Here is a 25,159-nt window from a genome sequence, read left to right as displayed (position 1 = left end):
TGCAGCTCCTTTAGTGGCCATTTGAAGCTGGCTTAAAAATGAGCCGATCCCCAGAGACTGTTAAATGTTAAAATACACAGCTTTACAAGCTTTACAGCATGTTTACACCCTCATACAAAAACAATATTGGTCTCTATTGATGGTTTCTCCCTGGTGATTTTGTAAAATAACTACTCCTCCTGATTACTGGGAGATGGCAAAATGACTGCTTTGGTTAGCATCATTCTGACATAGGCAGCTTTAGCGTCAGCTGACAGCTGTGTACTTGCTGTTACCTTCACTAACTGGATGTTTCCACCATGTTTGTAGTGTTAGTGCCTTTTAGAGCATTTTAATTGAATTAAATTAAATAACATAGTCTCCTGTGTAGTTCAGACCATTGTTTGTCATCCAGATTGGACTTCGATGTCTATCTGAAAAATATGCATTACCTGACTGGTTGTGAGTTGTTGTTAACAATAACAGAAATTGCTGAGGGCCCATAGGTCTAGAGACCAGTCAGTGACTCACTGGTAATTAGGCAGACGTTTTTATTCTGCAACAGGTTGGCAAGTGGTTGGCAGAGGTTGCTGGCAGACTCTAATGTGAAACTGGTCGCAAAGAGGTATGTGGTGCTGCACCAAAACCTCCTTGCATTTGCTTTTGTCACAAGCAGGTTGCCGCAGTCAGTAATAGCATGCGTGCAAGATGCCAACCTGACTGCAAACACTTGCCAACTACTTGCAAAGCTGCACTGAATCTGTAAAAAGTATAGCGCCAATTGAAAACAGAGAACGTTCGCCTTCAAAGTAAAAGTTGCATATTTTGGAATTTGTTGGTCACAGCGACAAGACATGACACTTTTTTTGTTTCACTTCTCATTTGCACTGCACTCTTTCAAGTTTCACTACAGTTTGGTGGACAGTGAATATTTATTAGTATTTTGTTAAAAAATCTATAACATCAATCTTATGTTAAAGGGAAAGAGAAGTGCGTTGCAAGCATTGTATAATCACGCGAACACAGAGGTCATCCTACGCAGAAGATTCAATTCAATTTTATTTATATAGCGCCAAATCACAACAAAACTGGGAAGGAAAAACTCCCTTTTAACAGGAAGAAACCTCCGGCAGAACCAGGCTCAGGGAGGGGCGGGGCCATCTGCTGCGACCGGTTGGGGTGAGAAAAGGAAGACAGGATAATAAAAAAAAACCTTGCAGGGACATGAAGAATTATGGGTAATGATGTTGTCTTTAGAATATGATGAATGTAAAGGAGAAAACGTCTAAGGCTGACATAAAGGGACAACTTGGAGCAGCACAAAGGAGATGAAAGTCTGAGAGCGTATCATTTAGGGAGCCAGCTGGAGAAAGTTCAAAAATATCTTCAAAAGAACAGCAAGATCGTTATGAGCTTTAACGTCTATGCTAAATATTGAAATGGCTTGAAGCGTCTGGGGGAAACTGGTATCAATTGAATTATTAAAGCAGGTCTGAATCTAAATCCTAATAATTGCTTTTGACTCTACTTGGGAGGCAGGAAAGGCTTTTGCGGAGTCTGGTATATTTTGGCGTGCTGTGAAAACAATGTAGGCAAAAAGAAAAGCTGATTTGATAGCTCGGCACTGACAGTTAGTCATATTGTTTACTCCAGTCTACTTGACATTTTGGCTCTTTTCTTTGAAATGATCTTGAAAACAATACCAGTGGTTACAAAGGGTTATAAAGTTGAGCCTGTAGAAAGTATTAGCAGACACAATAGCCACAGTGGTGGTGAATTATAATGAATGATGCCCATTATGCTGCTCCTGGCTGTGTGTGTTAAGTGAAAGATGTGTCTTTGTGAGTGAGAGGTGGAGAGGGCGATCGATGAACAAAGCAGGTTTGGTGAATTATTCAGAGAAGTGGGCTGGGAAACCCTGGGGGGAAAAGTTTGGTTTTGCTGTGCCTGTGTATGTGTGTGTTTTGGGCATTAAAGCCACTGGCTTGGACTGAGGTCGCACATGAAGCAAAAACCTACAGAGCCTTGAGATTCACAGCAATCCATGGGAATCGATTCAGCCTTCTGTTTAAAGAGCTGAGGCCAGAAAGGCTACAGAGCTAAAAAGGCTTAGGAAAGGTTTAAAGGCTTCAGTGGAACGAGCTGTAAATGTCTCCATTTGTATCGTGCACATCTGTATGTGTGTGTGGTTTCAGAACTGTCAGTGCAGAAATAAAAAAGGTCAAAGCCTACCATAAGCCTACCATATCCTATGTTAGGCAATTTGACCACTCCTGTATGGACAAGATTTTGTTTATGGGCAAAGCCACGCAGTGATGAAAGGAACAGGCGTGAGGCTTTAATGAAGTTCCAGCCACGTTGATGAGCAGATGGTCTGAGCTCTTCCTGAAACTGGCTGAATATGCTGCGTTTCATTCTGTTCTATCCATCTCCAAAACTTTCCTTCCTTTGACTTCAGATCTGTCATTTGAAACACATTTCAGAGGCGTCTAAAAGAAAAGGGCTTGTGGCAAAATAGGGAGTCTTTAATGCCTCTGATGTTTGGAGTTGAACTCCAAAATGCTCCGATTCCAAGCTTACATAACGCAGATTCATCTAAAAGCACCACCACCTGACAGTGCAGCAAAGACGCTGATCATAAAATGGGATAGCTACGCATTTTGAACTGTTAGAAAGATGTCTTAGTGTTGCTGCATAGAATACATATGGCAGGGGCCAGTTAGCTAATAGGACTCATTAAGTAGTTCCTGTAATGCTTGTTATTTTAGCATACTTTTGTTATTAATGGTTGCAATTTTAATTTATAATTATAAAGAAAGTTGAATACAATATATATAAATGGCTCAGCTGGTAAATTTCCCAGTACGAGAGGCTCAGTTTTGTAACTAAAATAGGAAAAAGATAGCTCTTGTGTTTTATTTAGCTTTGTAGCTATTGCTACCCAGTGATCATGGTTCAAGCAGTGACAGTTAAAAAGAACGAAGGACTGTAGGAAGGAATATTAATACAATAGAAGTTCAATCAGATCCTCCAGAGCAGTACACCTTAAACAGGCCATCGCAGATGAACTCAAAGTGATAAATAACCATTCATGCACACTTTCACACCTTTGGGCAATTTACAGCCACCAGTAACACTAACATGGATATCTTTGGACCAGTGTTGGGAAGGTTACTTTTAGAATGTATTCCACTACAGATTACAGAACACATGCTCCAAAATGTATTTTTACTGTATTCCGTTACGTTACTCAATGAGAGTAACGTATTCTGAATATGTTACTATATAAAATAATAATAAAGCCTGAAATAATTATAGCTTGTATTCATTTTCCTGCTAAAAGCATGTCTGTTAATGACTTTATTGCAGTTTATATTCACACATGTCTTTAATATCTTCGTAGACTCATCAGCCACCTTTTAATGCTTATAACCGACATGTTAAATCAGCCAATCACGTGGCAGCAACTACATGCAACATTTAGGCATGTAGACATGGTCAAGCTGACCTGTTGAATTTTGACGTGACCATCAGAATGGGGAAGAAAGGTGATTTAAGGGAGTTTGAACATGACATGGTTGTTGCTGCTCAGAATCTGATCTACTGGGAGTTTCCCACACAACAATCCCTGGAGTTCACAGAGAACGGTCTGAAAAAGAGAAAATGCCCAGTGAGCCATTGCTCTCTAGTGAAAAGGCCTAGTTGATGCCGGAGGTCAGAGGATAATGGCCAGACTACTTGGAGCTAATAGGAAGGCATCTGTAACTCATATAATCACTGGTTACAAACCAAGTTATGCAGAAGAGCATCCTTGAGTTCACAACACGTCAAACCTTCATCATCTACACGAGCAGAAGACCACACTTAATGTCACAGAACAGGAAACTGAGGAAACTCATTAAAACTGGACAACAAGAGATTGGAAATATGTCATCTGGTCTTATGAGCCTCGATTTCTGCTGCAACATTCGGATGACAGGATCAGAATTTGGCAGCAACATAAAGCATGGATCCATCCAATGGTGGGGGGGGATATCTTCTTGGCACACTTTAGGTCCATTAGTATCAATTAAGTATTGTTTAAACGTCACAGCCTACGCGAGTCCATGTTCATCCCTTTATGACCACAGTGTACGCATCTTCTGATAGCTGCTTTCAGCAGGATACAGCTCCATGTCTCAAAACCTCAAATCATCTCAGACTGTTTTCTTCAACATGACCGGATGTTTACTGCACTTAAATGGTTTCTATGGTCACCAAATCTCAGGCAAGTACCTAAGGAGACACATTTAGGATGTGGTGGAAGAGGTGATTCCCATCACGGATGTGCAGCAGACAAATCTGCAGCAATTGTGTGATGCTACTGAATCAAAAATTCAGAGGGATGTTTCCCATCAATAAGTAATCTTTTCACTCACTGTAGTGCACATCTTTGCAATCAGGAAAAGCTACTAATCCCATTTCTCGAGAATATCATCTTGTTTGTTTTAGGTGCTTTTCCCCCACTCATCTGCACAAATCAGGTCCAGACACTCATTCTTCCACATTCGAGTGGGAAAAAGGAAACATGCACAGGAAAAAAATCTTTTTATTTAGGTGTTTGACTTTCAAGAGGAACTACTGCGAGGGGCTTGAATGTCAGCACTTGAACCGGTTAACAACCAATCATAGCCCAGCATTTATAAAGACCACCAAGCAGTCTGCAATCCAGGGGCTAAGCGAAGACATTACAGAGAAACAATGTTGTATGGTAAATTTTAAAAAACAAACAAATACCCCAAGCCTTTAATAAACACTAAATCCTGTGAGAGTAGTCTGGGTGTCAGTTATTGAATAAAAATGATGCTTCCAGACATCCTGTCCACTGTCACCTAAAATGAGCTCGTCTGGTATATGACAGGTACCAAAGCTCATCTGTTGGGGCTGTGTCATTACATCCAACAAAAATAAGGTTATGAAATAAGATTATCAAAATGCTTCTGTAAGATGACAAATATCTGACATGAGCGACGTCACTGGCATTTGAAACCAGTTTATTTTTTCTAATTAGACTCGCCGCCTGCCACTGTGACATTTTTTGGTTATTGCTCACCTCTCATTCACCTGTGGCCAGCCTAAGTTTAATAAGCAGCCTTCGTCATATCCCCTCCACGAGATCCAGATGGTGAATGGGTAATGGATGATGACTGTAGACAGACAGATGAACGCAATACACATCCTCGCCGTCGCGTGTCGAGTTATTTGTGAGCACCATCTGCTGGAGGAGGCCAAGTAATCATTTCCTGCGTGTGTGGCCTTTCTTTACGTCGTTATTACCCCCTCTTCAATTCTGAGTCATGCTTTAAAACTCCATCACACAGAAAGGGAAACGAAATCCTATTAATAAATGATTGTTTGATGACTTTTTATTTGGAAAAACCCTGATTACATGCTCACCCAGATACTTACAGCAATGTGTGGTTCTTGGTTAAAGCACTACAAATAATGGTTCATCTACACATGACATTATAGTGACTGTGAACAGTATATATATACAGTCTGTAAGACGATGCTATTTTTTACAAAAAAGATATCTTAAAATCAGGATTTTTAAAAATAAATAAACACAAGTGCAAACTATGGTTGCGTGAGCGCCTTTGGACCTGCATGACAAGGGAAAAATCACAAAACACAAGGCTGAGGCACTGTATTGCTTCATTCTCTTCAACCATAAAACAATAAGGGAAAAATAGCTGAAAGCTTCCAACCACGATAAAGCAATCCCTCAGTGTATTGATCTCTCCAGTTCAGTGGAAGTACCATCAGCTTTACTGTCTAACGGCCATTTAGAAAATGAAACTGAAGTACCTTTAACACTGGCGTGAAATCTATTTTGATGATTTAGTGAAAGTGACTTGTCAGACTCACACTTAATCCCTTCAAAAGAAAGGAGAGAGAGACAGAGGATGACATATTTTATGAATTCGGTGTACTTTTTTTAAAACCACTTATGAAATTTTCATCTGCTAGTATTGAAGTAGAAAGGCATGTTTCAGTGCTACAGTGACTACAAATAGCCAGCCAGTGCATGGAAGATTTAGCAGAGTGCACCTGTGTGAGTCTGGATGTGCGTGGGATTCTGTGGATGTGTTTCAGAAAAGGCAAGAGTGGGAGTACTACATCTAGCCAGCAGAGTCAGTCTCCAAAGCAGGAATCCGAGTGATATTTCAGTAGCTCGCTTTCAGTGTATTCTGTTTTAACGGGTCAGTTCACCCAATTATGTGAAATTAAGTTACATAAAACTGGCTTTGTGTGTCCAGAATTTTAGATATCTGAATATTAGAGAGTGAGCAGAGATTACAGCAGCTCTATAAAGAGTGCTTTGACTTACATGCAAAACTCAACATGCTAACAATGACAAGGAAAGACTTCCAGATGCTCAAAAGCATTTCATAGGGGGTGCTTGTGCATCCATCCATACATCCTCTGCCTCCTCCGGGTAGGACTTGTCATCAGGTGATCCTATTCAGATGCCTGAACCCCCTCAACTGCCTCCTTTTGATGTGGAGTAGTAGTCCTCCAAGTCTGGCCTGAATAACTAAGCTCCTCCCCTTATTTCTAAGTGAGACCCATTTCTGCTGCTTGCATCAATTCCACAGGGTGGGAACAGCTACCATTAAGGGTTCCTCCCTTAATGGCATGTAAATGCTATAAATTCTTTCCTGATCAATCCGTGGGCATTAGAAAATGACAAAATATTTATGTATATTATTAGCTTCCGATTAAGAAAACTTTAAGTAAATGTGTTTTTATTTCGGTGCAGACATATTGTCAGTTTTCCACTTTAGATTAATAAGAAGCATTTGTTGCTCACGGACATGGAAGAAACTAGTTACCATCTTAAGAGTTAAAGTCAAAATAAAGCTGAGGTGGATGTGTTTGTTTTTAATTTTGCAGGAATTCTGGCAAAAATTTAAACTCAGACCTGTTGCAGCTAGAGAGAAGGTGAGCCTCTCCATCACTTTTAGTTAGTCTCATCATTAAAACCAGAACTACCGCAGGTGTTCGAAATATAAGCAGCTGCATGTATTATTCAGCACCTTCCCACTGTCTATCAGAAAACTGACTAAGTGTTCCTTCCTAGACCCGTCCTGTGAGATCCAATCAAATTCACATTTAGCACTCTTGGCTTTTAGAAGCATGACGTACCTGAACGGCATAATTAAATGACTTTTTCCCCCCTAAAACTGCATTAGCCTTTTCCCCTTAATTTTTACATAATTAAATTAAAAAGAGTTCGCTTCTCGAAGAAAAACACTAATTTTTATAAAAATGAAGATGAATGCCGGTGACGTGGGAGCACTTGTTTTCAGTTCGGCAGGAATTCTGGCAAAAATTTTAATTCAGACCTGTTAAAGCTAGAAAGAATGTAAGCTTCGTCATCACCGTTTAATTTAATTTAATAACTGAAAGTCTTTAAATGTCACTGTTCAGTGCTTACACAGAAGAGCCTCCAATCTGTCCGGTCATTTTAGCAATATCTCAAAATCTGGGCACGCAAAAGCAAAAGTACAGCACAGAGAGTATAGAAGATGTTGCTGTGTAGTTTGGATGAACTAACCCTTTAAGTTATTTTTCTCTTCGTTCAAGCGTGAATCACCACTGTAAAGCACTACAGAGGTGTAGTGTTTGTGTAAAACTGTAGCTGTGATTAGAAATAGGTCAGTAGTGCCATGTTGCTGTTGTACAGTGGAAATATTTTTATGGGCTCCAGGTGACTGATCAACAGCCAGTCCTTGGCCCTGCTGGGCTCCTACTCATCTACCCTGTTGGCCAGCAGCTATCCAGACTACTCTTGGGGCCCTGGGGCTTTCATGACCATGCTGGCTCCTACCATGCCTGGATAACTCCGGTTCCTCCTCATTCCATCAGGTCCAAAAGGGGAGCCAGATCTACGCAGTCCACCCAGAGGCCCTAGCATGGGACCAGGGCTCATCGCTCTGCTTCCGGGGGCTCCAGCCACACCCAGACGCTTCACCTTGTCTACCAGGTTCAGATTGTGGACGGCCACGCTAACGTCTGTTTGGCTTTCACAGTCCCTGCCTCGCTGTCTGCCTCTCATCCCCCCTGTCACCTCCTTCAGGATGGAACGGGCTGGTTTGGAAGCCAGGAAGTTCTCATAAGAAGGACTCTTGAAGTCAAACCCAGCGGAGCTTGGCACAGCTGAAGCTCCCTGTCTTGTGGGAGAGTTTGGAGGGGTCGAGGGTCGCATAGGATCGGGATTAGGTGTTCGGTTGGGGGCAATGGAGGTGCTTAATAGGACTCCTCCGCTGCCCTGACCCTGCTCCAGGCCCTGGCTCTGGTGATACACAGCTGCTGAGATTCCTCTCTCCTGGAGAAGACGTACCAACCCCAGGGAGGTGCTGGTAGTGCGTGTAGCATCTCTGCACAGACATGAGACAAAATACACACATAATGTCCTTTCTTAGAGGAACAGTTCACACCAAACTCAAATGCATATAGTTTTACTGCTGATTATTTATCCAAATAAACAGCCAGCTATAACCAAGGAACTACACCTGTCAACCAAAGGAAGCATTCAGCCCGACAGAGAGGGAAGGCATTAATGCTTACAATACCACAAGTCTGTGATCTCATGCAGTTGAATGCAAACTTACTTTTTCTATGCACTCAATTAAATATGACATTATATAAAATATGAAATTAGCTAAAACAATCTTTTGATTTTACTTTGTCTTTTAAATAAAAAGGAAAATGTCAGAATATGCAGTTTCTTGCCTGAGGTTAGTTGAGGATTCAGAGGGCCTGAGACTGAGCCTGCGGGACGTGCAGGGAGTAGCAGCAGGAGTACCCAGCAGAGTGCTGGTCATCACACAGGAGGACGATGCAGGCACTGGGTTTAAACTGGAGGGAATGAGAAGATTTCATCTAGGTTAACAAAAAAATATAAATATATAAATCACACTTTCAGATGGTCTCATCATTAAAACCAGAACTACAGCGGGTGTTCAAAATATAAGCAGCTGCATGTATAATTCAGCACCTTCCCACTGTCTATCAGAAAACTGACTAAGTGTCCTGCCTAGACCCGTCCTGTGAGATCCAATCAAATTCAGAATGAGTGCACATTTAGCACTCTTTCGGCTTCTAGAAACATGATGCATCTGAACGGCGTATTTAAATGACTTTTTTTAAGAACTGCATTCGTTTTTTCCCACTTAATTTTTCTTGTCACTACAGTGTGTGAAGTGGCATTAAGTGCCGTTTTAACTTTCTAAAAGGGTGAGCTTCTCGAAGAAAAACATTTACTAATTTTTATAAAAATGAATTACTCGATTTTTTTTTTTTATTGTAAGGTAAAGACCCTACAATAATACAAAGAAAACTCAGAGCCAGAGTTTCATTTTAAGCGTCGTTATAAGACCATTTTTAGCAGAAAAGCTCAACTCTGCAGGAGTCAGTTATAGATAAATTTAGTCAGGGTCACTCTAAAAAGAAAAAAGATATTTCCATGTGCAACGATGTCCATGGCTCTGGGAAGCATTCAACAAGCCCCTGGCTCTGAGTAGAGTAGCATTAAAAGGTTATGCTGGGGAGGAGGTGGGTTACAAAGCAGCATGCAGATGTGCACCAGGTATAGGCAGGCTAAAGGAGCATAAAGAGTGTGCCCATAGTGAGAACTGTTATCCTCATCACCTGCCTGAACTAACACTATGTGTGACTTTCGGTGGCTCGAATAATAACAAAGAGTCGACTCTGATCACAGACACTTAATGATGCCACTCACCTTGGCGTAACCCGCGTCTGCTCATCAGTTGGATGGAGGATCCGACAGGTTGTAAAGGTGTAAGTGGAGCTGGTGTGAGCCATGCATTTACCTGGGTAGTATGCAGCTGGAAGTCAAACACACACAGCCCGTCACTGTCAGTCACCACATTTTAGCCTTTTACACATGTTCAACAATGTGGAAGTATTTATGCACTATACTGCCAGAAGTGTTTGCTCACCTTCACACGCATATGAACTTGAGTGAAATCCATTCTTAATTATACTTTTGGCAGTATAATGTATTTAGAGTCAATGAAAATTTGCTATATGTCCTCACCCAGAGCATCGGTGTTGCTGAGGTGTGGTGATGGTGAGGGCGGAGAAGGTGGGGCCAGGGTGACTGAAGGCTGTACGAGGTTGGCGTCACTTGTACTGGAGGTGGGGGCCACTGCCGGTGAGGCAGAAGCTGAAGAGGTGGGAAGATTTTGGAAGTATTGCTCTCCTGGTTCATCCTCCTCAAAGCCGCCCCATGGGTACGCCTTAACACAAACAAAGAGCCATGCAGGGAAGGGAGAGGAGTGCTTTACAGGTGATAAGGTTTGATTCTCGTTACCAGAGGATGGGCCTACGTTTAAACCAATACAGCGGTACATGTAATCAACGGAGATGGTTTAGCGTGAACACAACAGATACACGCAGAGAAACCTCACACACAGACCTGCTCCAGCTCTAGTTCTAGAGGTCTGTAGCCCTTTGGCACAACTCCTGGCCTGGCGTCCAAGATCACACCCAGGTGAGGCTGGGCTAACTGCTGCCAGTGGTGCAGAGTGGCAGATCCTGGTGGAGAGAAGTGGATTTAACTTAATGTACTTAACTCCACCTGCACCATCTCCAAACACACAGACAAAAAAACATTTAGGGGAATATGAAACGTTTTCAACTGGCTGCTTTACCTTCAGCAGATGTTTTATACCTTAAATCTCCTGAAAATACTTGTTAGCATTTTAAAAGGCATTCCTACGTTAACAGGTTTTAAGAATTATATGTAACTGAGAAGTAACTAGCAGTAACAGCAACAAAACCGATATTGTGCACACACATATCTCAGAGTGTCAGCCAGTAATTCATGCAATTAAGAACAAAAAGTATTTTAGATCCTTTTCTCTAAAGAGCTCATCCATTCAATAAAAAAGTGAAGATGAAGCTAATACTATAAGTGAAGAGGATGGCAGAGAAAGGTGAATATCAGAAAGCTATGATTATCAGAGGAATGATATGAAAAGGAAATGAAATGGAGGAGCAAAGCAGAATGAGAATCTTTTTATTAAGACAGCCACATGGATTAATGGCAGAAAATAAACAGACAGCAAAGAGGTGACAGAGTGAGCAGTGAAAAAATGAAAAAGCTTAAAAAATTCTAAGTTACGAATGAATATGGACAGAACAACGTGTATAAATATATAAGAATACATATAAACAAATCCACAATATCAGGGCTTCTGCACGGGGGATAGATTCAGTTTAAATAAAGTATAAAATATTACCAGCAGAGGGCAGCACAGGCCAAAGGAACATGTTTTGAGTGGTTCTATTCTACTTAGCATTATTTTCTATTGCATACAGAGTATACCATTACATATCATAATAAACATAGCCAAAGTTTCATATAAAGACCTCAGAGTATGTGCAAATAATCCCTGAAGCTCGCGATTCAGACTTCTCTTAATGGCCAGCAAGAGCAGGTTTCCTTAATTTTGTCAACTTTGACAGCAGTGTTGCCAACTCCTCAGTAAGGAAAATCGCTATTGGTTGTCCTAAAAATCGCTAGAAGTCGCTAAATGACGTCATCACTTAATTAGCATAATTGGTGATGCTTATGTATTTGCAAACTATGTTGTAGGAGAGAGAAATAACATTGTGGAAGAGACATAAAGTCAGTAAAAAACAGCCTAAATGCATTTAGGATATATTTAGAACTACAAATTAAATTTCTTTTAGCAATTATTGTTTTTTTATTATGTCACAATTCCAACTCTCCTCCTTTATCCAGGCTTGGTACCGGCAAAAGTAACCCGAAATAGGCAGTCTGGCGGAGTTACTTTTTGTGTTTGTTTGTGTGTGTTTTTAAAGTAGTTTTAAACCTTGTGATCCACAAAAAGTAAGAGTAAAAGAAGAACCGACTGTTATAGTTAGGGCGGGAGCAGCGGCTTCATGCGCGATTCATTTGCAGTTTGGACGCGTAGGGGTGAACACAGTAGCGGTTTTTGATACGGGCGACACAGGCGGTTTGCCGGGGCGGCATCGTAGTGGGGCGGCATCACGGGCATCGGAAAAAAATAAAAATTTACTCGTACTCATGCTGCTCCGACATCATGCCAGCGCATATTGGGAATGGCATAGGCACCGATCGGTTTTCTATCGCCCGTTTGCTGGGAGTAAGGGCGCCCTCTGTTTGCGAGGTGCGCGGGTTGTTGCGGCACAGGAAGGAGAGGGCGGGGCGGCGGGGGATTCTCTGGCTGGCTGGAGCAGCATCTAATAACCAACTCGCAAAATAAAACAAAATAAAAACAAAACAACAAACACGAAAACACCAGACATTATGATACAGACTTATAATGTGCACCGATGTTTTTTCGAAATTCTATAAAGTGAGCGCGAGAGCCCTCGGTGCGCCTGCTCACTGCTGAAGTCAAAGTAAACTTTATTGTCATCTCCGCTACATACAGTCCAGAGAGACGAGACGACGAGGCTCCAGTTACAGCAGTGCAAGTAAACAAACAATAAATATAAGAAGAGTAAGAAAATAAATATACACTCTAGGACCAGGGGTAAAGGGATCAATAACAATTTAAAATTTATAATTTACAATTTGATGATTTAAAGTCTCACACACAACCCGTCGATAGGGGAGGGGGACCGGCTGCTTCCAAATAGAGCACATTTCATTCATAATGTTGTAAATCCAAGTCCATTATCTATTCATGATTTGAATCCTGGGTTGTGTGAAATCCCAGAAATAAACCTTAGACAAAGTGAATCTGTGAACTAAGGTGTAGGTCTGTTAGGTTATGTTGTGGTGATCCTCGGGTTGGGGGATGGGTGTTCATACTGGAGTGCAAAATTAAAAACAATGGAAGATGGACAAGAAAGTTCAAAGCCATCAGGTCCTCAGTTTAGAAAAAATAGAAAAGAAGATGAGGAGAAACGAGCAAATGATACAGGTAAGCAGATGTGTCATTGGATAATGGCAGGTCATCCTGAAACAATCAGAATCAGAATACTTTATTAATCCCTAAGGAAATTATGTGTGTTACAGTTGGTCCAAGAAGAAATAGTAGCAGTAACAGACTAAACTCCAAACAATACATTATGTTACAGATTTTAATATTAATTAGTATTAGATTATTCTGTTATTATATGTTACCTTATATATGTAATCAAAGTAGTTGAATTAGAATACTGCTGTAGATCACATTATACCCTTTAATATAGAGTGTGTGAGCTGTATGTAGTTTAGTTCTCATTATACTTTTGAGTTAACAGAACATATTCACATATTAGTTCATTAGATAAATGTGCATCACTCTGTATCCTTGATCTGCTGGGAATGTGTTACACTGTTTTCTTGACATGCTTAAGTGTTGAATCATGAAGAGAAGGTTGTAAGCAGGAGACTCTGTGTCTAAAGACAGGGGAGATAGATAGACCACATTCCACACCCCCACCTTACAGAAAGCAGAGAAACAACTGCCGAGGTCATAACTTAGGCGCTGTAACAGAGAAAAAATGTGATGTTTTGGCTTTTACGACTAGCTGGGGGCCACTAGAGACTATAAAAAGCTGAGCAACCCGTCACCATTTTGAGACATGTGCCTGACCCTCTGGTAGCATCTCTCCCGTCCGGACGTTGTAATGCTCTTATTGTTGAATTGTATGGAAATAAATGATTGTTGATTGAGCATTTATACACCGAGTATTGTCCCTCCTTCAGCCCAAAGATTCAAAGAATTGGGAGAATCCAACATTAGTCATTGTCAATTGTTGATTCTTCCTGTTCTCATTGTATGACGAATTATGATGGCTGTTTGGTAGCCGTTTGCATACAATGCATACTCTCTCTCTCTTCATATATGTGTGTGTGTGTGTGTGTGTGTGTGTTTCTCTGGCCAGAGGGAGTATTCGCCCAGGGCGCCAAACAGGCTAGGGCCGCAACTGGGTGAACATGTCCTGTTTTGACAGCAGCTGGGGGCGACTTCTGCGTGAGGACGATCCGCCGCCTATGAGCGCTTTGGCACGGGTTGCTTTTTAGAAAAAAAGTCGCTAAGGGGATCTGAAAACTTACTAAATATAGCGACAAACTCGCTAAGTTGGCAACACTGTTTGTCAGTAGAGTTAAACCTTCTGTTTGCGAGGGACAACCAATCAGAAAACACGCGCCTTAAAAAGAACAGGCAGGAAGCCACAACAGTCCGATTCTGACAACGGTACCAAGGTTCAGTAAAGATAAATAAGGTTAGTTTGAACTGTGAATCATATAAAACTAATCTAGCACAGAGTCCAGTAATAAATATTTGGCACTGATCTGGAAATGAGCATAATCTTCTTTAAGGTTAAATCTAAGACACCAGCTCCTTAATTGTACATGCTGACTGAATACTACTGTGACTCTATCACACTGTATAGACCTAAGGTCTGCCTGTTTCCCCTTTTAGCCCCCGATCAGTTCATGAGCAGCAGCCAGTGATTTGGATAGACTCCGTCTTACTTCCTCCGTGTAGTGCATGAGTGCTCAAAGCCACCCTCTGGGCTGGGTTTCTTTGTAATAGCTGTGTGGAGATGCAAAGCTGCCAGACTTGTGATGATGCATCAGAGACCAGAAAGAGTTGAAGAGCATCAGAGACAGGGGCCTCTCTGTCCACTCTTGCGCACTCCTCATCTTCTTGCTGCCGGCTCGGTCTCTAGCCCACCTCCTTCCCCTCTCCCTCTCTATTCCAGCTCCAGTCTTCCTCGTCCATCCCCACACTCTCTCCCTTTCCCCTTGACTGCCATCTTGCCTCCTCTCCCCCTCTGTTCCCCAGCCCTGCCTGCTCCCTTTTTTTGCCCCGGCCCCTCGGTGCCTCTCTCCTTCCAGGTTCCTCCCTGCCTTGCCGTTCGTTCCGTGCTCCCTTTCTACCTCACCTTCGAGTGGTTTGACGATCTGAAGCTTGTCGGGGAGGTAGGGCCCTCGCGAGGCCCAGAGGTGGAGGTTTCCGAGGGACATGATGCTTTCGGATGGGGTTAAGAGACTCTCCTGGCTGAGGGCATCGTGGAGTCCAGGGTGCCCTCCCCGCCGTCGCTCTCGCTCCTCTTCAAAGAAGCGCCTTTCACTTAAATTGTTTTGTCGGCGCAAAGACAGGCGACGCAGAGCAAGCCGCAAGTCCTCTGCCCCACTTGCCTTCTTCTCCTGGCCCTCTGTGCTGTTGACAGAACAAAAATCAATCAAATGTTTTAAAATAAAATCATTCTTGAGAAAACTGAGTTTGATTCATGCAGATGACAGCAGCTTATCTCGGTCTTACCTGTCCTGATTGGATGCCGTCTCCATTAGGATGCTCTGCGTTCGGTTATCAAGGACTACACTTTCTCCACTAAGGTCACCTCCAAATATGCTGGAGTGGGGTGTGGAGAGACCACTCGATTGGGGTGACGTTCGAGCTGACAGGGACTGGTTAGAACCCGGGATGTTGGAGTTGGTTGGAGTCAGAGAACGCTGACGAACTGTCTGGTTAACATTTTTGACCGTCTCAAATACACGTTTCCGATGGACCCTGCACACAGTCAAACATAGTATTATACTGATGCTCTTCAACAGTGGTTCACAAACCTTTTTACCTAAGTTACTCCCAAAGATGGACTCAAGAACGCTTCACCAAGGTTACATTTATTTGAACTCTTAACATTAAACAAATCCCAACTTTAAGTCGAGTGTTTAAAGCGACTAACAATCAGAGTGAAGAACACCATCCACCATAGCCATGTGAAAAAGAAAGTTTTCTTGTGACACTATGGAGTTCTGTCAAAAACTAATACTCCATGTAGCTTATAGAACCATCAGTAATAACCTGAAGCGATTGTTTTCTCTAGGACTTAAGCCATCTCTCACATTGTTGTGGAGGAATTTTGGTCCACTCTTCTTTACAATGTTGCTTCAGTTTATTGAGGTTTCCAGGCATTCATTTGTGCACAGGTCTCTTAAGGTCTTGCAACATAACTCAGTAGAGTTGAGGTCTGGACATTGACTGGATCATTACAAAACCTTGATTCTTTTCTTTTTCATGCTTTTGCACAGTTGTTGCTGTGCTTGGGATCATTGTCACTAATGCTAAGATTTAGCTGTCAGACAGATGGCTGTGAATTATGACCAGAAGTCTCCAGAAAGCAGTGGAGTCCAAGAAGTAGCTTTCGATTTTTGTGCAGTTTCTTAAGCATTGCATGGTTTGAACTTTGGGTGATTTTTTTTGGACGCCCACAACTAGGAAGACTGTAGTACTATGTTAACACATACCCGAATGCTACAGACCAGGAAACTGCCAAAAGAGAGATACCCACACTTGCTGATGATCAGTTAATCAAGTGCATTTGATTATAAGCACCTGGCTGCAACTTACCCTTTTAACATGGTGTGCTTAGTTTTTCACAGAACTTCATGACAGCTAATAGACAGTAGTGTCCATTATTAGCGATTTAATAAGCAATTTCTGTATGATTACCATTCATCAGTTACACTTCATTTCATTACACTTTACATTTTAACCAGTCTTTTCCTAGTTTAAGCTACTACTTTATTATAAGTGTATCCATTAGGTTTTGTTACTATTTTTTAACAATTTAACTATTATAGCTATCAATTTTAGCTAGAATGATATTTAGCAGTTTAGCTAATCCTCTCCTCTTGTATCAGATCTGGTATTTAGCACAAATTAACAGTGTCTGTGTATTTTAGCTATACAGCTTGCTAAATAAAAGTCTGCTAGCATTAGCTGATAATTTAATACACCACCTGTTCATCCAGACATGGTAACTTCAGGCTTCTAAAAAAGAACATGACAGTGGCTACAATGCTAATGCTAAAGCTAAACATTTCCAAAAGTCCAAACTCAGTAGGTGAGGTCACAGTGGTTACATTCCTCTCCTATACACTGTATTCATAACTTAGACTAGATACTATGCTTATGTACAGTGGCGGTGCTAGCCTGTTTGGCGCCCCGGGCGAACACTCCCTCTGGATTTCGCACAACCCAGGATTCAAATCATGAATAGATAAGGGGCTTGGATTTACAATATTACCAATGAAATGTGCTCTATTTGGAAGCAGCCCACCCCCCCTCCCCTTTCGACGGGTTGTGTGTGAGACTTTAAATCATCAAACTGTAAATTATAAATTTTCAATTGTTACTGATCCCTTTACCCCTGGTCCTAGAGTGTATATTTATTTTCTTACTCTTCTTATATATATTGTTTGTGTACTTGCACTGCTGTAACTGGAGCCTCGTCGGCTCGTCTCTCTATATACTGGACTGTATGTAGCGGAGATGACAATAAAGTTTACTTTGACTTCAGCAGTGAGCAGGCGCACCGAGGGCTCTCGCGCTCACTTTATAGAATTTCGAAAAAACATCGGTGCACATTATAAGTCTGTATCATAATGTCTGGTGTTTTCGTGTTTGTTGTTTTGTTTTTATTTTGTTTTATTTTGCAAGTTGGTTATTAGATGCTGCTCCAGCCAGCCAGAGAATCCCCCGCCGCCCCGCCCTCTCCTTCCTGTGCCGCAAGCAGCAGGCGCACCTCGCAAACGGAGGGCGCCCTTACTCCCAGCAAATGGGCGATAGAAAACCGATCGGTGCCTATGCCATTCCCAATATGCGCTGGCTGATGTCGGGGCAGCGTGAGTACGCCCCCCACCATGATGCCGCCCGGGACAACTGCCCGTGTCGCCTGTATCAAAAACCGCTACTGCTTATGTATACTTTTAGAAAAAGTTTTGAAAAGACTTTTAGTGAGCTATGCTGGCTAGTTTATCAGTTTTTTTGACAATTACTTATGCATTTACTTTTCACCGTAGTATATTTATTTTGGCTATTTCTACTGTCTGTCCATTACTTATTGCCAACTCTTTTGATCAAACAATTCCAAAACCTGTTCCCATGTTTGGAAATTGGCATCTAGTATGCATGCATGAATACCTACTTCTGTTCTTCACACTCTGGGTCATCAAGACTCAGCTCCTTCCTCATCGTTCCCTCAATCTCAGCTGCCAGAGAGTCCTGCAACATATAAACTTTTAAGAGGGGAAGACAATGCCTACAAGCAAAGAGAGGCACACACACTTTTACAGTAACTCACCATCGGGTACAGTCCCAGCGGGTGATAGCGGCGTGGGGTTCCTGCAGGGTAGTTTCTGTTTCTCAGGTTCTTCAGCTCCTCCTGAGCTTCATGCAACATCTCAATGCACTCTGAGTACTTCTCTTCTAACTCCTGGAGCTGTTGTATTGTAAACACAGCAATTAAACTCACATTCACAGTATTTAGGGAACAAACTGTGATTGGGGACAAGCTTGGAAAGCAAAGAGAAGTTACCTCTGCTGTGAGCTGCCTTTGGGCATCTTTAGCTGCCAGCAGGTGTTGAGAGAGCTCCTCATTTTCCACTGCATACTAGACACACAAATGCAGCTTTGACTGAGCAAACAGCTAAACAGGACAAGACCAGTAAAAATATAACCAGTCAAAGTATATACCTGTGTGCTTATATACTCACAGATTTGGCTTTCTTTTGCAGATCTACTATCTGAGAGAGGAGGTGTGTGATCTCTTCTTGCTGTCGTGATGCGTCTTCAGTCTTACGGGCCAGTTCCTCCGCTATGGCAGAAATCTGAAGACTGGACAACCCTTAAAGTTTGACAGGGAGTTCAAAAAGAGCACAGAGAAAAATCGACCGGTAAATTGAGTGTTTCGCTTTTACACTCAGCTCCCTCTTCACCACAACAGACCGGTACAGCGTCCGCATCACTGCGGCCGCCGCACCAATCCGTCTGTCGATCTCCCGCTCCCTTCACTCGTGAACAAGACCCCGAGATACTTAAACTCCTCCACTTGGGGCAGGAACTTGTCCCTGACCCGGAGTGGACACTCCACCCTTCCACAAAAAAAACATTTTTTCACTATATATTTTTCAGTCTGTTGTCTGCTCTTCAAAAATGTTGATTAAATCCAATTAAAAATTAGATAAAGTTGTAACAAGATATGATTCTAAATGAGTTGCGTCATTGCCATAGACAATATAAAAGGTTGATGTAGCTACCATGACATCACTCAATGATTTCTGAAGTACTGCTTTGACGATGCATTTTCGCTGTTACTTTATTGCAAAGCCGCAGATGTGATGAAGAAGAAAGAGTCTCACTATGAAACAACAAACTCGAACTACTACCAACTACTTGACAAGATGTGACAAAATGTGAAAATGATCAGCTATTGAACTTGGAGTTTGTTACCAAAGATAACCCTTCACAGACTTAACTTTTTATCCAGCATGATCCAAACCAAGTCAAACTCAGCAGGAAAGTGTTTAAAGAGGTCAAGTCATAAAGCCATTTTCTCGTAGACTTTTGGGACAGTTACACATAGGACTGGAAGTCTACCACAGCTTTTGCCATCCAGTAGAATCCAGATTTAAGGCACTTCCACTCTGGCTTCAATATTCTGCCCTGGAAGCTGCAGCCATATTATATACTGTAGAGTGATTGCATTGTGTTTTTATTCAAATATTACTCAGCATGCAAACTCTCGGAGGGAGTTGTGTAAAGAAAAACAGGCAATTTCACACACAGAAGCTCCAAAAAAGAAATTGGTGGCAAGACAAAACTCACTGAGCTCTTTGACACAGTCGTTCACAAGCTGCTGCTCCTTTTCTTCATAAGTTTCGGTCTCTGACTTTAGATGGTTAGCCTGCGAGTAGACGTCCATAATTACACAAAATATCTGAGCCGTTTCGGTAACTCACCTCCCGTGTTTTCCTCAATACTGCGTGTGATACCTCTGAGCGGAGTGACAGGTTCTCCTCTTCCAGCTCTTTGAGTTTCTTTTGGAGCGTGTCGCTCACAAAGCCTCCTGAAGCAGTTTCCACTTTGCTTTTTTTACCCCTTCAGGAGACAAACACAAATTTTATCATGGAATTTACAGCCAGTACAAGTGAGGTTATATTTTTACACCTGTGAAATGGTAACAGTATTCACACATTTTAGGAGTGACATTAAGAAAGGAAACTAACGTTGGGGAGCTGCTGGATTCATCCTCGATCTCTTCAGCTGCATTGGTGTAAAACTGCAGCAGCTCATCCTTGAGGTTCAGCTCATGGTGCAGCTGGGCAACCTGCAGGAGGACAGGTACTGTTCAACACCTGTAGCACCAAAACATTTTTTCCTGGTCTAAATTTCTGTGAGGCATACCTCCTCTGTGATTTGTCCCACTTGTTCCTCCAAATACTCCTTCTGCTCTGTGAGAGTCCGGTTCTTCTTAAGGAGCGACTGGCCAATCTTTGCAGCAAGCTCCAGATCTCTCTCTTTCTATTGGTTGCAATGTAGGAGAAGCAAACAGAGGAGAGGAACATCTCATTATCATTTGGTCTGATTAAAAAAAGAAAAGCTTCAATTTACCCTCATAGAACTGGCAAAATTAAAATACCTCACCTCTTCCAACAAACGTGTGACAGCATCAATGTCATTGTAGGTTTTCGTCATCTGGCCCACTCTGTCTGCACATAGCACTGTGGAAAAAACAAAAAAAGAAAACCCAACCGAACATCAAAACACCGAATGACCTTCTGGTCATCCCATCACTTGAGTTGTGATCTGCAAACATGTGTGACTGCATGCAAAAACGGCCCCATTATGTAACACAAAGAGTATTTATACACTCAGAGGAAGTGGATGTACCACGTATAGCGTGCAACACTTCCATCACCACTGTTTGGAAATGCACGAGCAGGCGTTAAAGGGGAAAGGGTCGTGTTCCATGGCGCACAACGTGTGGCTCTGCTGCCGCGGGGTTGGCAGCAATTATTGACTTCAGAGCTCGAATCGATAACGTGCTGCACAAAGTTATCGAATCCATTATGGTAAGCCTCTGTAATCCTGTTGGTACTCTAAACAACACAAAAACTTCCCATTTCTGAAAGCAAATTTAGGTGATGGCACTGAAATAGTGATCAGCGCTGGTTTACAGGGGTACAACAGATAGCCGTGGAAATTAGACAGGAGACATGCGTCATCTTAGTGAGGCGAACTAACTAAGAAACAAACACCGGAGCAAAACTATCAGCAAGAAATAATACAGCTTTTCTGCATTACTGGAGCTCTGAAATGATGAGACTGCAGCCTGTAATCCACCGCAGTCAGGAAGCAAAGAGGAACAACGATATTCAACAAAAATCAGAGTGCTGAAAAGAAACTAATATCCCAATCATTTGATCGCATCTTAACATTGAGCAGTCCTCCGGCCCACACTCATCCCTTTCTAATCTTTGCTCTTGCTGTCCGTATCCTCCACTTGCCTTGATGACAATCGACCGCTGGTCCAAAACACTGATCCATTTGCTTTCTGTCTCTCTCATGCCACTGCTCAGCTACTGTATCACAGGCTCACAGACTATATTACCCTCCACCCACACGGACGTCCCTGTGTTGGTGGAGCGAGAACATGGTAGGCGGAGAGATGAGAGAGAGCGTGTGTGCATCCGTTTTGGTTCCACAGCTGCGGAGGTGAAGTGGAAGTTGTGTTATGATTGGACAGGCGAGGATGCATTATCCAGGACAGAGTCAATAGAAGTGACTCCCACTTCTCTCATTTTCACCTTTCTTTCATTACCTCACTTCCTCTGTCTTCTGACTCATTCTTTAGCACCGCTGCTAACACAATAGACTGGCAACCTGTAATCAAACTTCCTCAGCAATTAAACAACTTAGCTGTATGCTAAGATGTCAAAGCGGAAATCATCTGAGCAAAGATCAGGGATGAGTCTATCTGAACTGTAAAAACTCAATCTTAGAAATTATAACTCTACCAATCAATCTCAGATACGCACAAAATAAATGAAGGAAAAAAATTCAACAATGTTTCAGACAACATCCTTCACGTGACACGATCTAACGTCTCAGTAAGCCAGTCAGATTCTTCCTCTTTTCATTAGATGACCTAAATTCTTCTTCACATCTTTCCATCGTGCAAGTTTTCCATGTGGGTCAAGGAAAAAGTCATTTGCAAAAGCCATAGGAGAGATTTTACCAACTATACAACCCCAATTCCCAAAGTATTAAGTAAGTGAAAATATGAATAAAAAGATAATGCAGCGATTTCCAAATCTCATAAACCCATATTTTATCCACAAGAGAACACAGATAGCAGAAAAAATGAAATGTTTAAACTTAACTTAAATTTATCATTGATTTGCAGATCAGTGCATTCTGCCTTTATTCACATTTTACACGCCGTATTTTCGTTTTGTCCACTTTTTCAAACTGGGTTATTAGAGACAACCATGTGGACAGAAGCTGAAATACCAGCTTTATCCATACAGGACAAAGACAGACGAGACTAGATTAGAATAGAAAACAAACAACCCAAATCTAACATTAACATCTTATTGAAGATCACTCTACTCAAATGTATCTGATCTTCAAAATGTCAATCACATCGTGTTGTGTCACGCCCACCAGCTGCACGTCCTCCTTCATCTGCATCTTGATGATCAGCATGTTTGATTTTGCACAGATTTTATGGCGGACGCTTGGTGGCTCGGGTTATACTTTATAAACAGATGCCATCAAAGATTCAAAGAACAATGTAATGCGACGACAGCAAGAGTTAATATTGTTTAATATTGCACATTAATCTTTAATGTGAGAAAGCCTCTGCAGAAAGCGCTGTCCTTACTCCATAAACCTCTTCTGCCTACTCATAAAGCAGCGAATTAAGCAGAGTGCTGATATGATATACGGGGAGCGCAGCAATTATCCAGAATAAACGAAGATGCATTCATGTTTCAGGGCCAAACAGAAATAAAGGGCTTGGTATCCAAATGTTTTTATGGCTTAACTTTGAGCATTAAGCCAAACAGATTCATAAAAGACATCAAAGAGCTATTCGAAACCTGTCTTGTTCATCTATGTAGGAGGGGTTCTCAGAGGATTTTAAGGGAAAGACCCATAAAGGCAAGTAGAACACCCGAGTACCTCTTTATAACATCTACCCCATTTGAGTGCATGTCGACTACAATTTGTACTTTTTGCTGTCATTAAAATTATTTGTATTCTAAAGCTTTTCAACTGAAACACTTCTGCAATTTTAATATTGATAAACGACGTTTCAGTTTTAATCCTGCAGTTATAACCTGAAACCTTTAAGTAGAGAGTTCTATTATCATTGCCTTCGGCAGCTTTTCCTTCTTGCTTTCAGTCTGTCTCGGTGTGAAACATTTAAAGTGCTGATCGCGCAGACTTACAGAAGTATTTTAGTGTCTCTTCGATCTGCTCGGTGGTCAGGTCGAGCCTGGCCTCAGGAGCGACGAGGGGCGTGTGGAGCCAGTCGTCATGGTCGTAGCCGTAGACGGTGTCAGCCCGCAAGCGGTACACCGGCAGCTGCTCCTCCAGAAGACTGATGATCTCAAACTCCGGCAGGTCAGTGCTGTTACAGACATCTGAACATTAGAGGGAGAGAGAGAGAGAGAGGGGATGAGGGTGGATGAGACGGGTGGGTTTTTTCTCATTCCCTGCGTGACCACAGCGAGTCAGGTTTGTGATGGCCGACATTAAATCTGATCAAACATTTGAAAGGCAAGTTTACGTTTAATCAGAGACAAAAAATATTCTGCTAAAATAAAATTAGATAACTCTTCACAAGACTCTTTTTTTTTGGTAAGAGGACCTGTTTTAAACACAGCCAATGTTTCAAATAAAGACATCAGACAGCACACGGCTCTGGCCCCTGGACACCTGTGGGTTCAAAGCTAATGTTTACGCGGAGCAGCCAATCAGGTGAAAGCCGGCTTAAAGGAAGCTGAGGGGCTACACCAGTAGCACAGGATTGTCTTGATCTGTCAATCATGCAAAGCTACTCTAGTAGAGTCCATGAATGAAACTATGGAGCTGGAATTTAACATAACACGTCCTATTTAATGTGAAATATTTTGAAAAACAAGCAATACTGTACTTTAAAAACAAAAAGAAACACTTGTGCATTTTAACTTAATTATGACTGCAAGCTTAGAATGGTAAAAGACTAGTTTCACCAACTGGTATCACTTTACTTTGATTGCATGGCTACATCCATGTGCAAATTGTGGAAAAGTAACTTTTATTTTGAAAAATTACGTTTGGAATTGCACATATAAAATTGCGTTTTTTAAGAAGAAGAAGAAGAAGAAGAAAAAGAAAAAGCAATACTTTATTAATAAAACTATTTAAAAAAAGATTTATTAGAATAGTAATTTCAACACTGTCACCAGACGGTGAGCTGCATACTCAAAATTTTGTTGCTATATTTGGACTTTTGGATGATCTGAGTTCTTCTGCACCTGTGATGGTTTCGGCGTCCCTGCAGTCGGGAGGCTCCGGACGTGTCTCGGGCTGGTTGTACTCGCCCTCGCTCACATACTGCTCCTCGTGGTTGTGCCGCCGGTCGGGCTCAGGCTCTGACTCTGGCTCCTGGGACAAGGAGGGGGCTGGGGAGGCCAGCTTGGCTCACCTCTCGCTAGCGGAGAGAGACGGGGGCCATGGAGCCGGAGCTCCACTGTTGTAACGGTGACACGGGACAGACGATAGACAGCAGACACAGACACCTGCAGGGGACAGAAGAGAGGAGAAGGAGAGACCTTTACTTTTTCTGCTGCTGTGATCCAAAGTCCACTTCAATCAGTGTGTCTCTCTTTCCCTACAGACTCTTTACCACAAGTGCTGCTGTTGACTCTGCAAAGTGCTTCCTGCCAACAAGCTGCATAAAACCACAGCCTACCCACTGCAGACACCAGGTTTCATAAGTTGCAAGACTTAAATAAAAACAGACGGTGGTTGGAGGGGAACATTTATGCTTTTCTCCATTTCCTGTCATATATACAGTACAGTAGTGGATGCCCATATGAAACATGGCCAAAGTTTCAAATCATGAGCTCAGGATATGTGCAAATAATGTCTGTGGGTCAAAAGAGTGGGCTTCAGACCTCTAAACTCTCCATTTCTAACACTTTTCCTAACATCTCCAGTTGATGTCAGTGAGAGTGGACATCTCTGGGACAATCATCACAGGCATCCAGCTCTGGCTTGAATCACATAAGCTCCACCCACCTGCTTTTAAACCTTCTGTTTGTGAGGGATAGCCAACAGGA

General features: G+C 42.1%; 1 protein-coding gene across 1 annotated transcript; it reads right to left on the bottom strand.

Annotated features, from left to right (window-relative positions):
* Positions 1–5,381: 5,381 nt before the first annotated feature.
* On the bottom strand, positions 5,382–24,516 carry trak1b (trafficking protein, kinesin binding 1b). Its single transcript, XM_085395961.1, has 18 exons — positions 24,353–24,516; positions 23,282–23,476; positions 20,472–20,548; positions 20,232–20,348; positions 20,054–20,154; positions 19,820–19,925; positions 19,653–19,731; positions 18,542–18,672; positions 18,364–18,438; positions 18,130–18,267; positions 17,974–18,050; positions 15,306–15,554; positions 14,926–15,203; positions 10,466–10,584; positions 10,085–10,286; positions 9,767–9,872; positions 8,758–8,883; positions 5,382–8,402 (listed from the first exon to the last, which is right to left on the bottom strand). The coding sequence occupies exons 3-18, from the start codon at positions 20,520–20,522 to the stop codon at positions 7,808–7,810; spliced, it is 2,550 nt and encodes an 849-aa protein (XP_085252087.1). The 5' UTR covers positions 20,523–20,548; positions 23,282–23,476; positions 24,353–24,516; the 3' UTR covers positions 5,382–7,807.
* Positions 24,517–25,159: the final 643 nt, after the last annotated feature.

Source organism: Rhamphochromis longiceps, linkage group LG22 (genome assembly GCF_057381845.1).
Source record: "Rhamphochromis longiceps isolate RC_006_pf linkage group LG22, R_longiceps_female_GT1.1, whole genome shotgun sequence".
Lineage (NCBI taxonomy): Eukaryota > Metazoa > Chordata > Actinopteri > Cichliformes > Cichlidae > Rhamphochromis > Rhamphochromis longiceps.
This window is presented reverse-complemented; position numbering and strand designations above follow the sequence as displayed.

Coding starts and splice junctions, on each gene's coding strand:
- trak1b (XM_085395961.1), bottom strand. CDS start 20,522: ATGACGAAAACCTACAATGACATTGATGCTGTCACACGTTTGTTGGAA. Junction 18,268..18,363: donor AAAGGCAGCTCACAGCAGAG/GTAACTTCTCTT, acceptor ACAATACAACAG/CTCCAGGAGTTAGAAGAGAA. Junction 15,555..17,973: donor CCAGAGTGTGAAGAACAGAA/GTAGGTATTCAT, acceptor GACTGTGTGCAG/GGTCCATCGGAAACGTGTAT.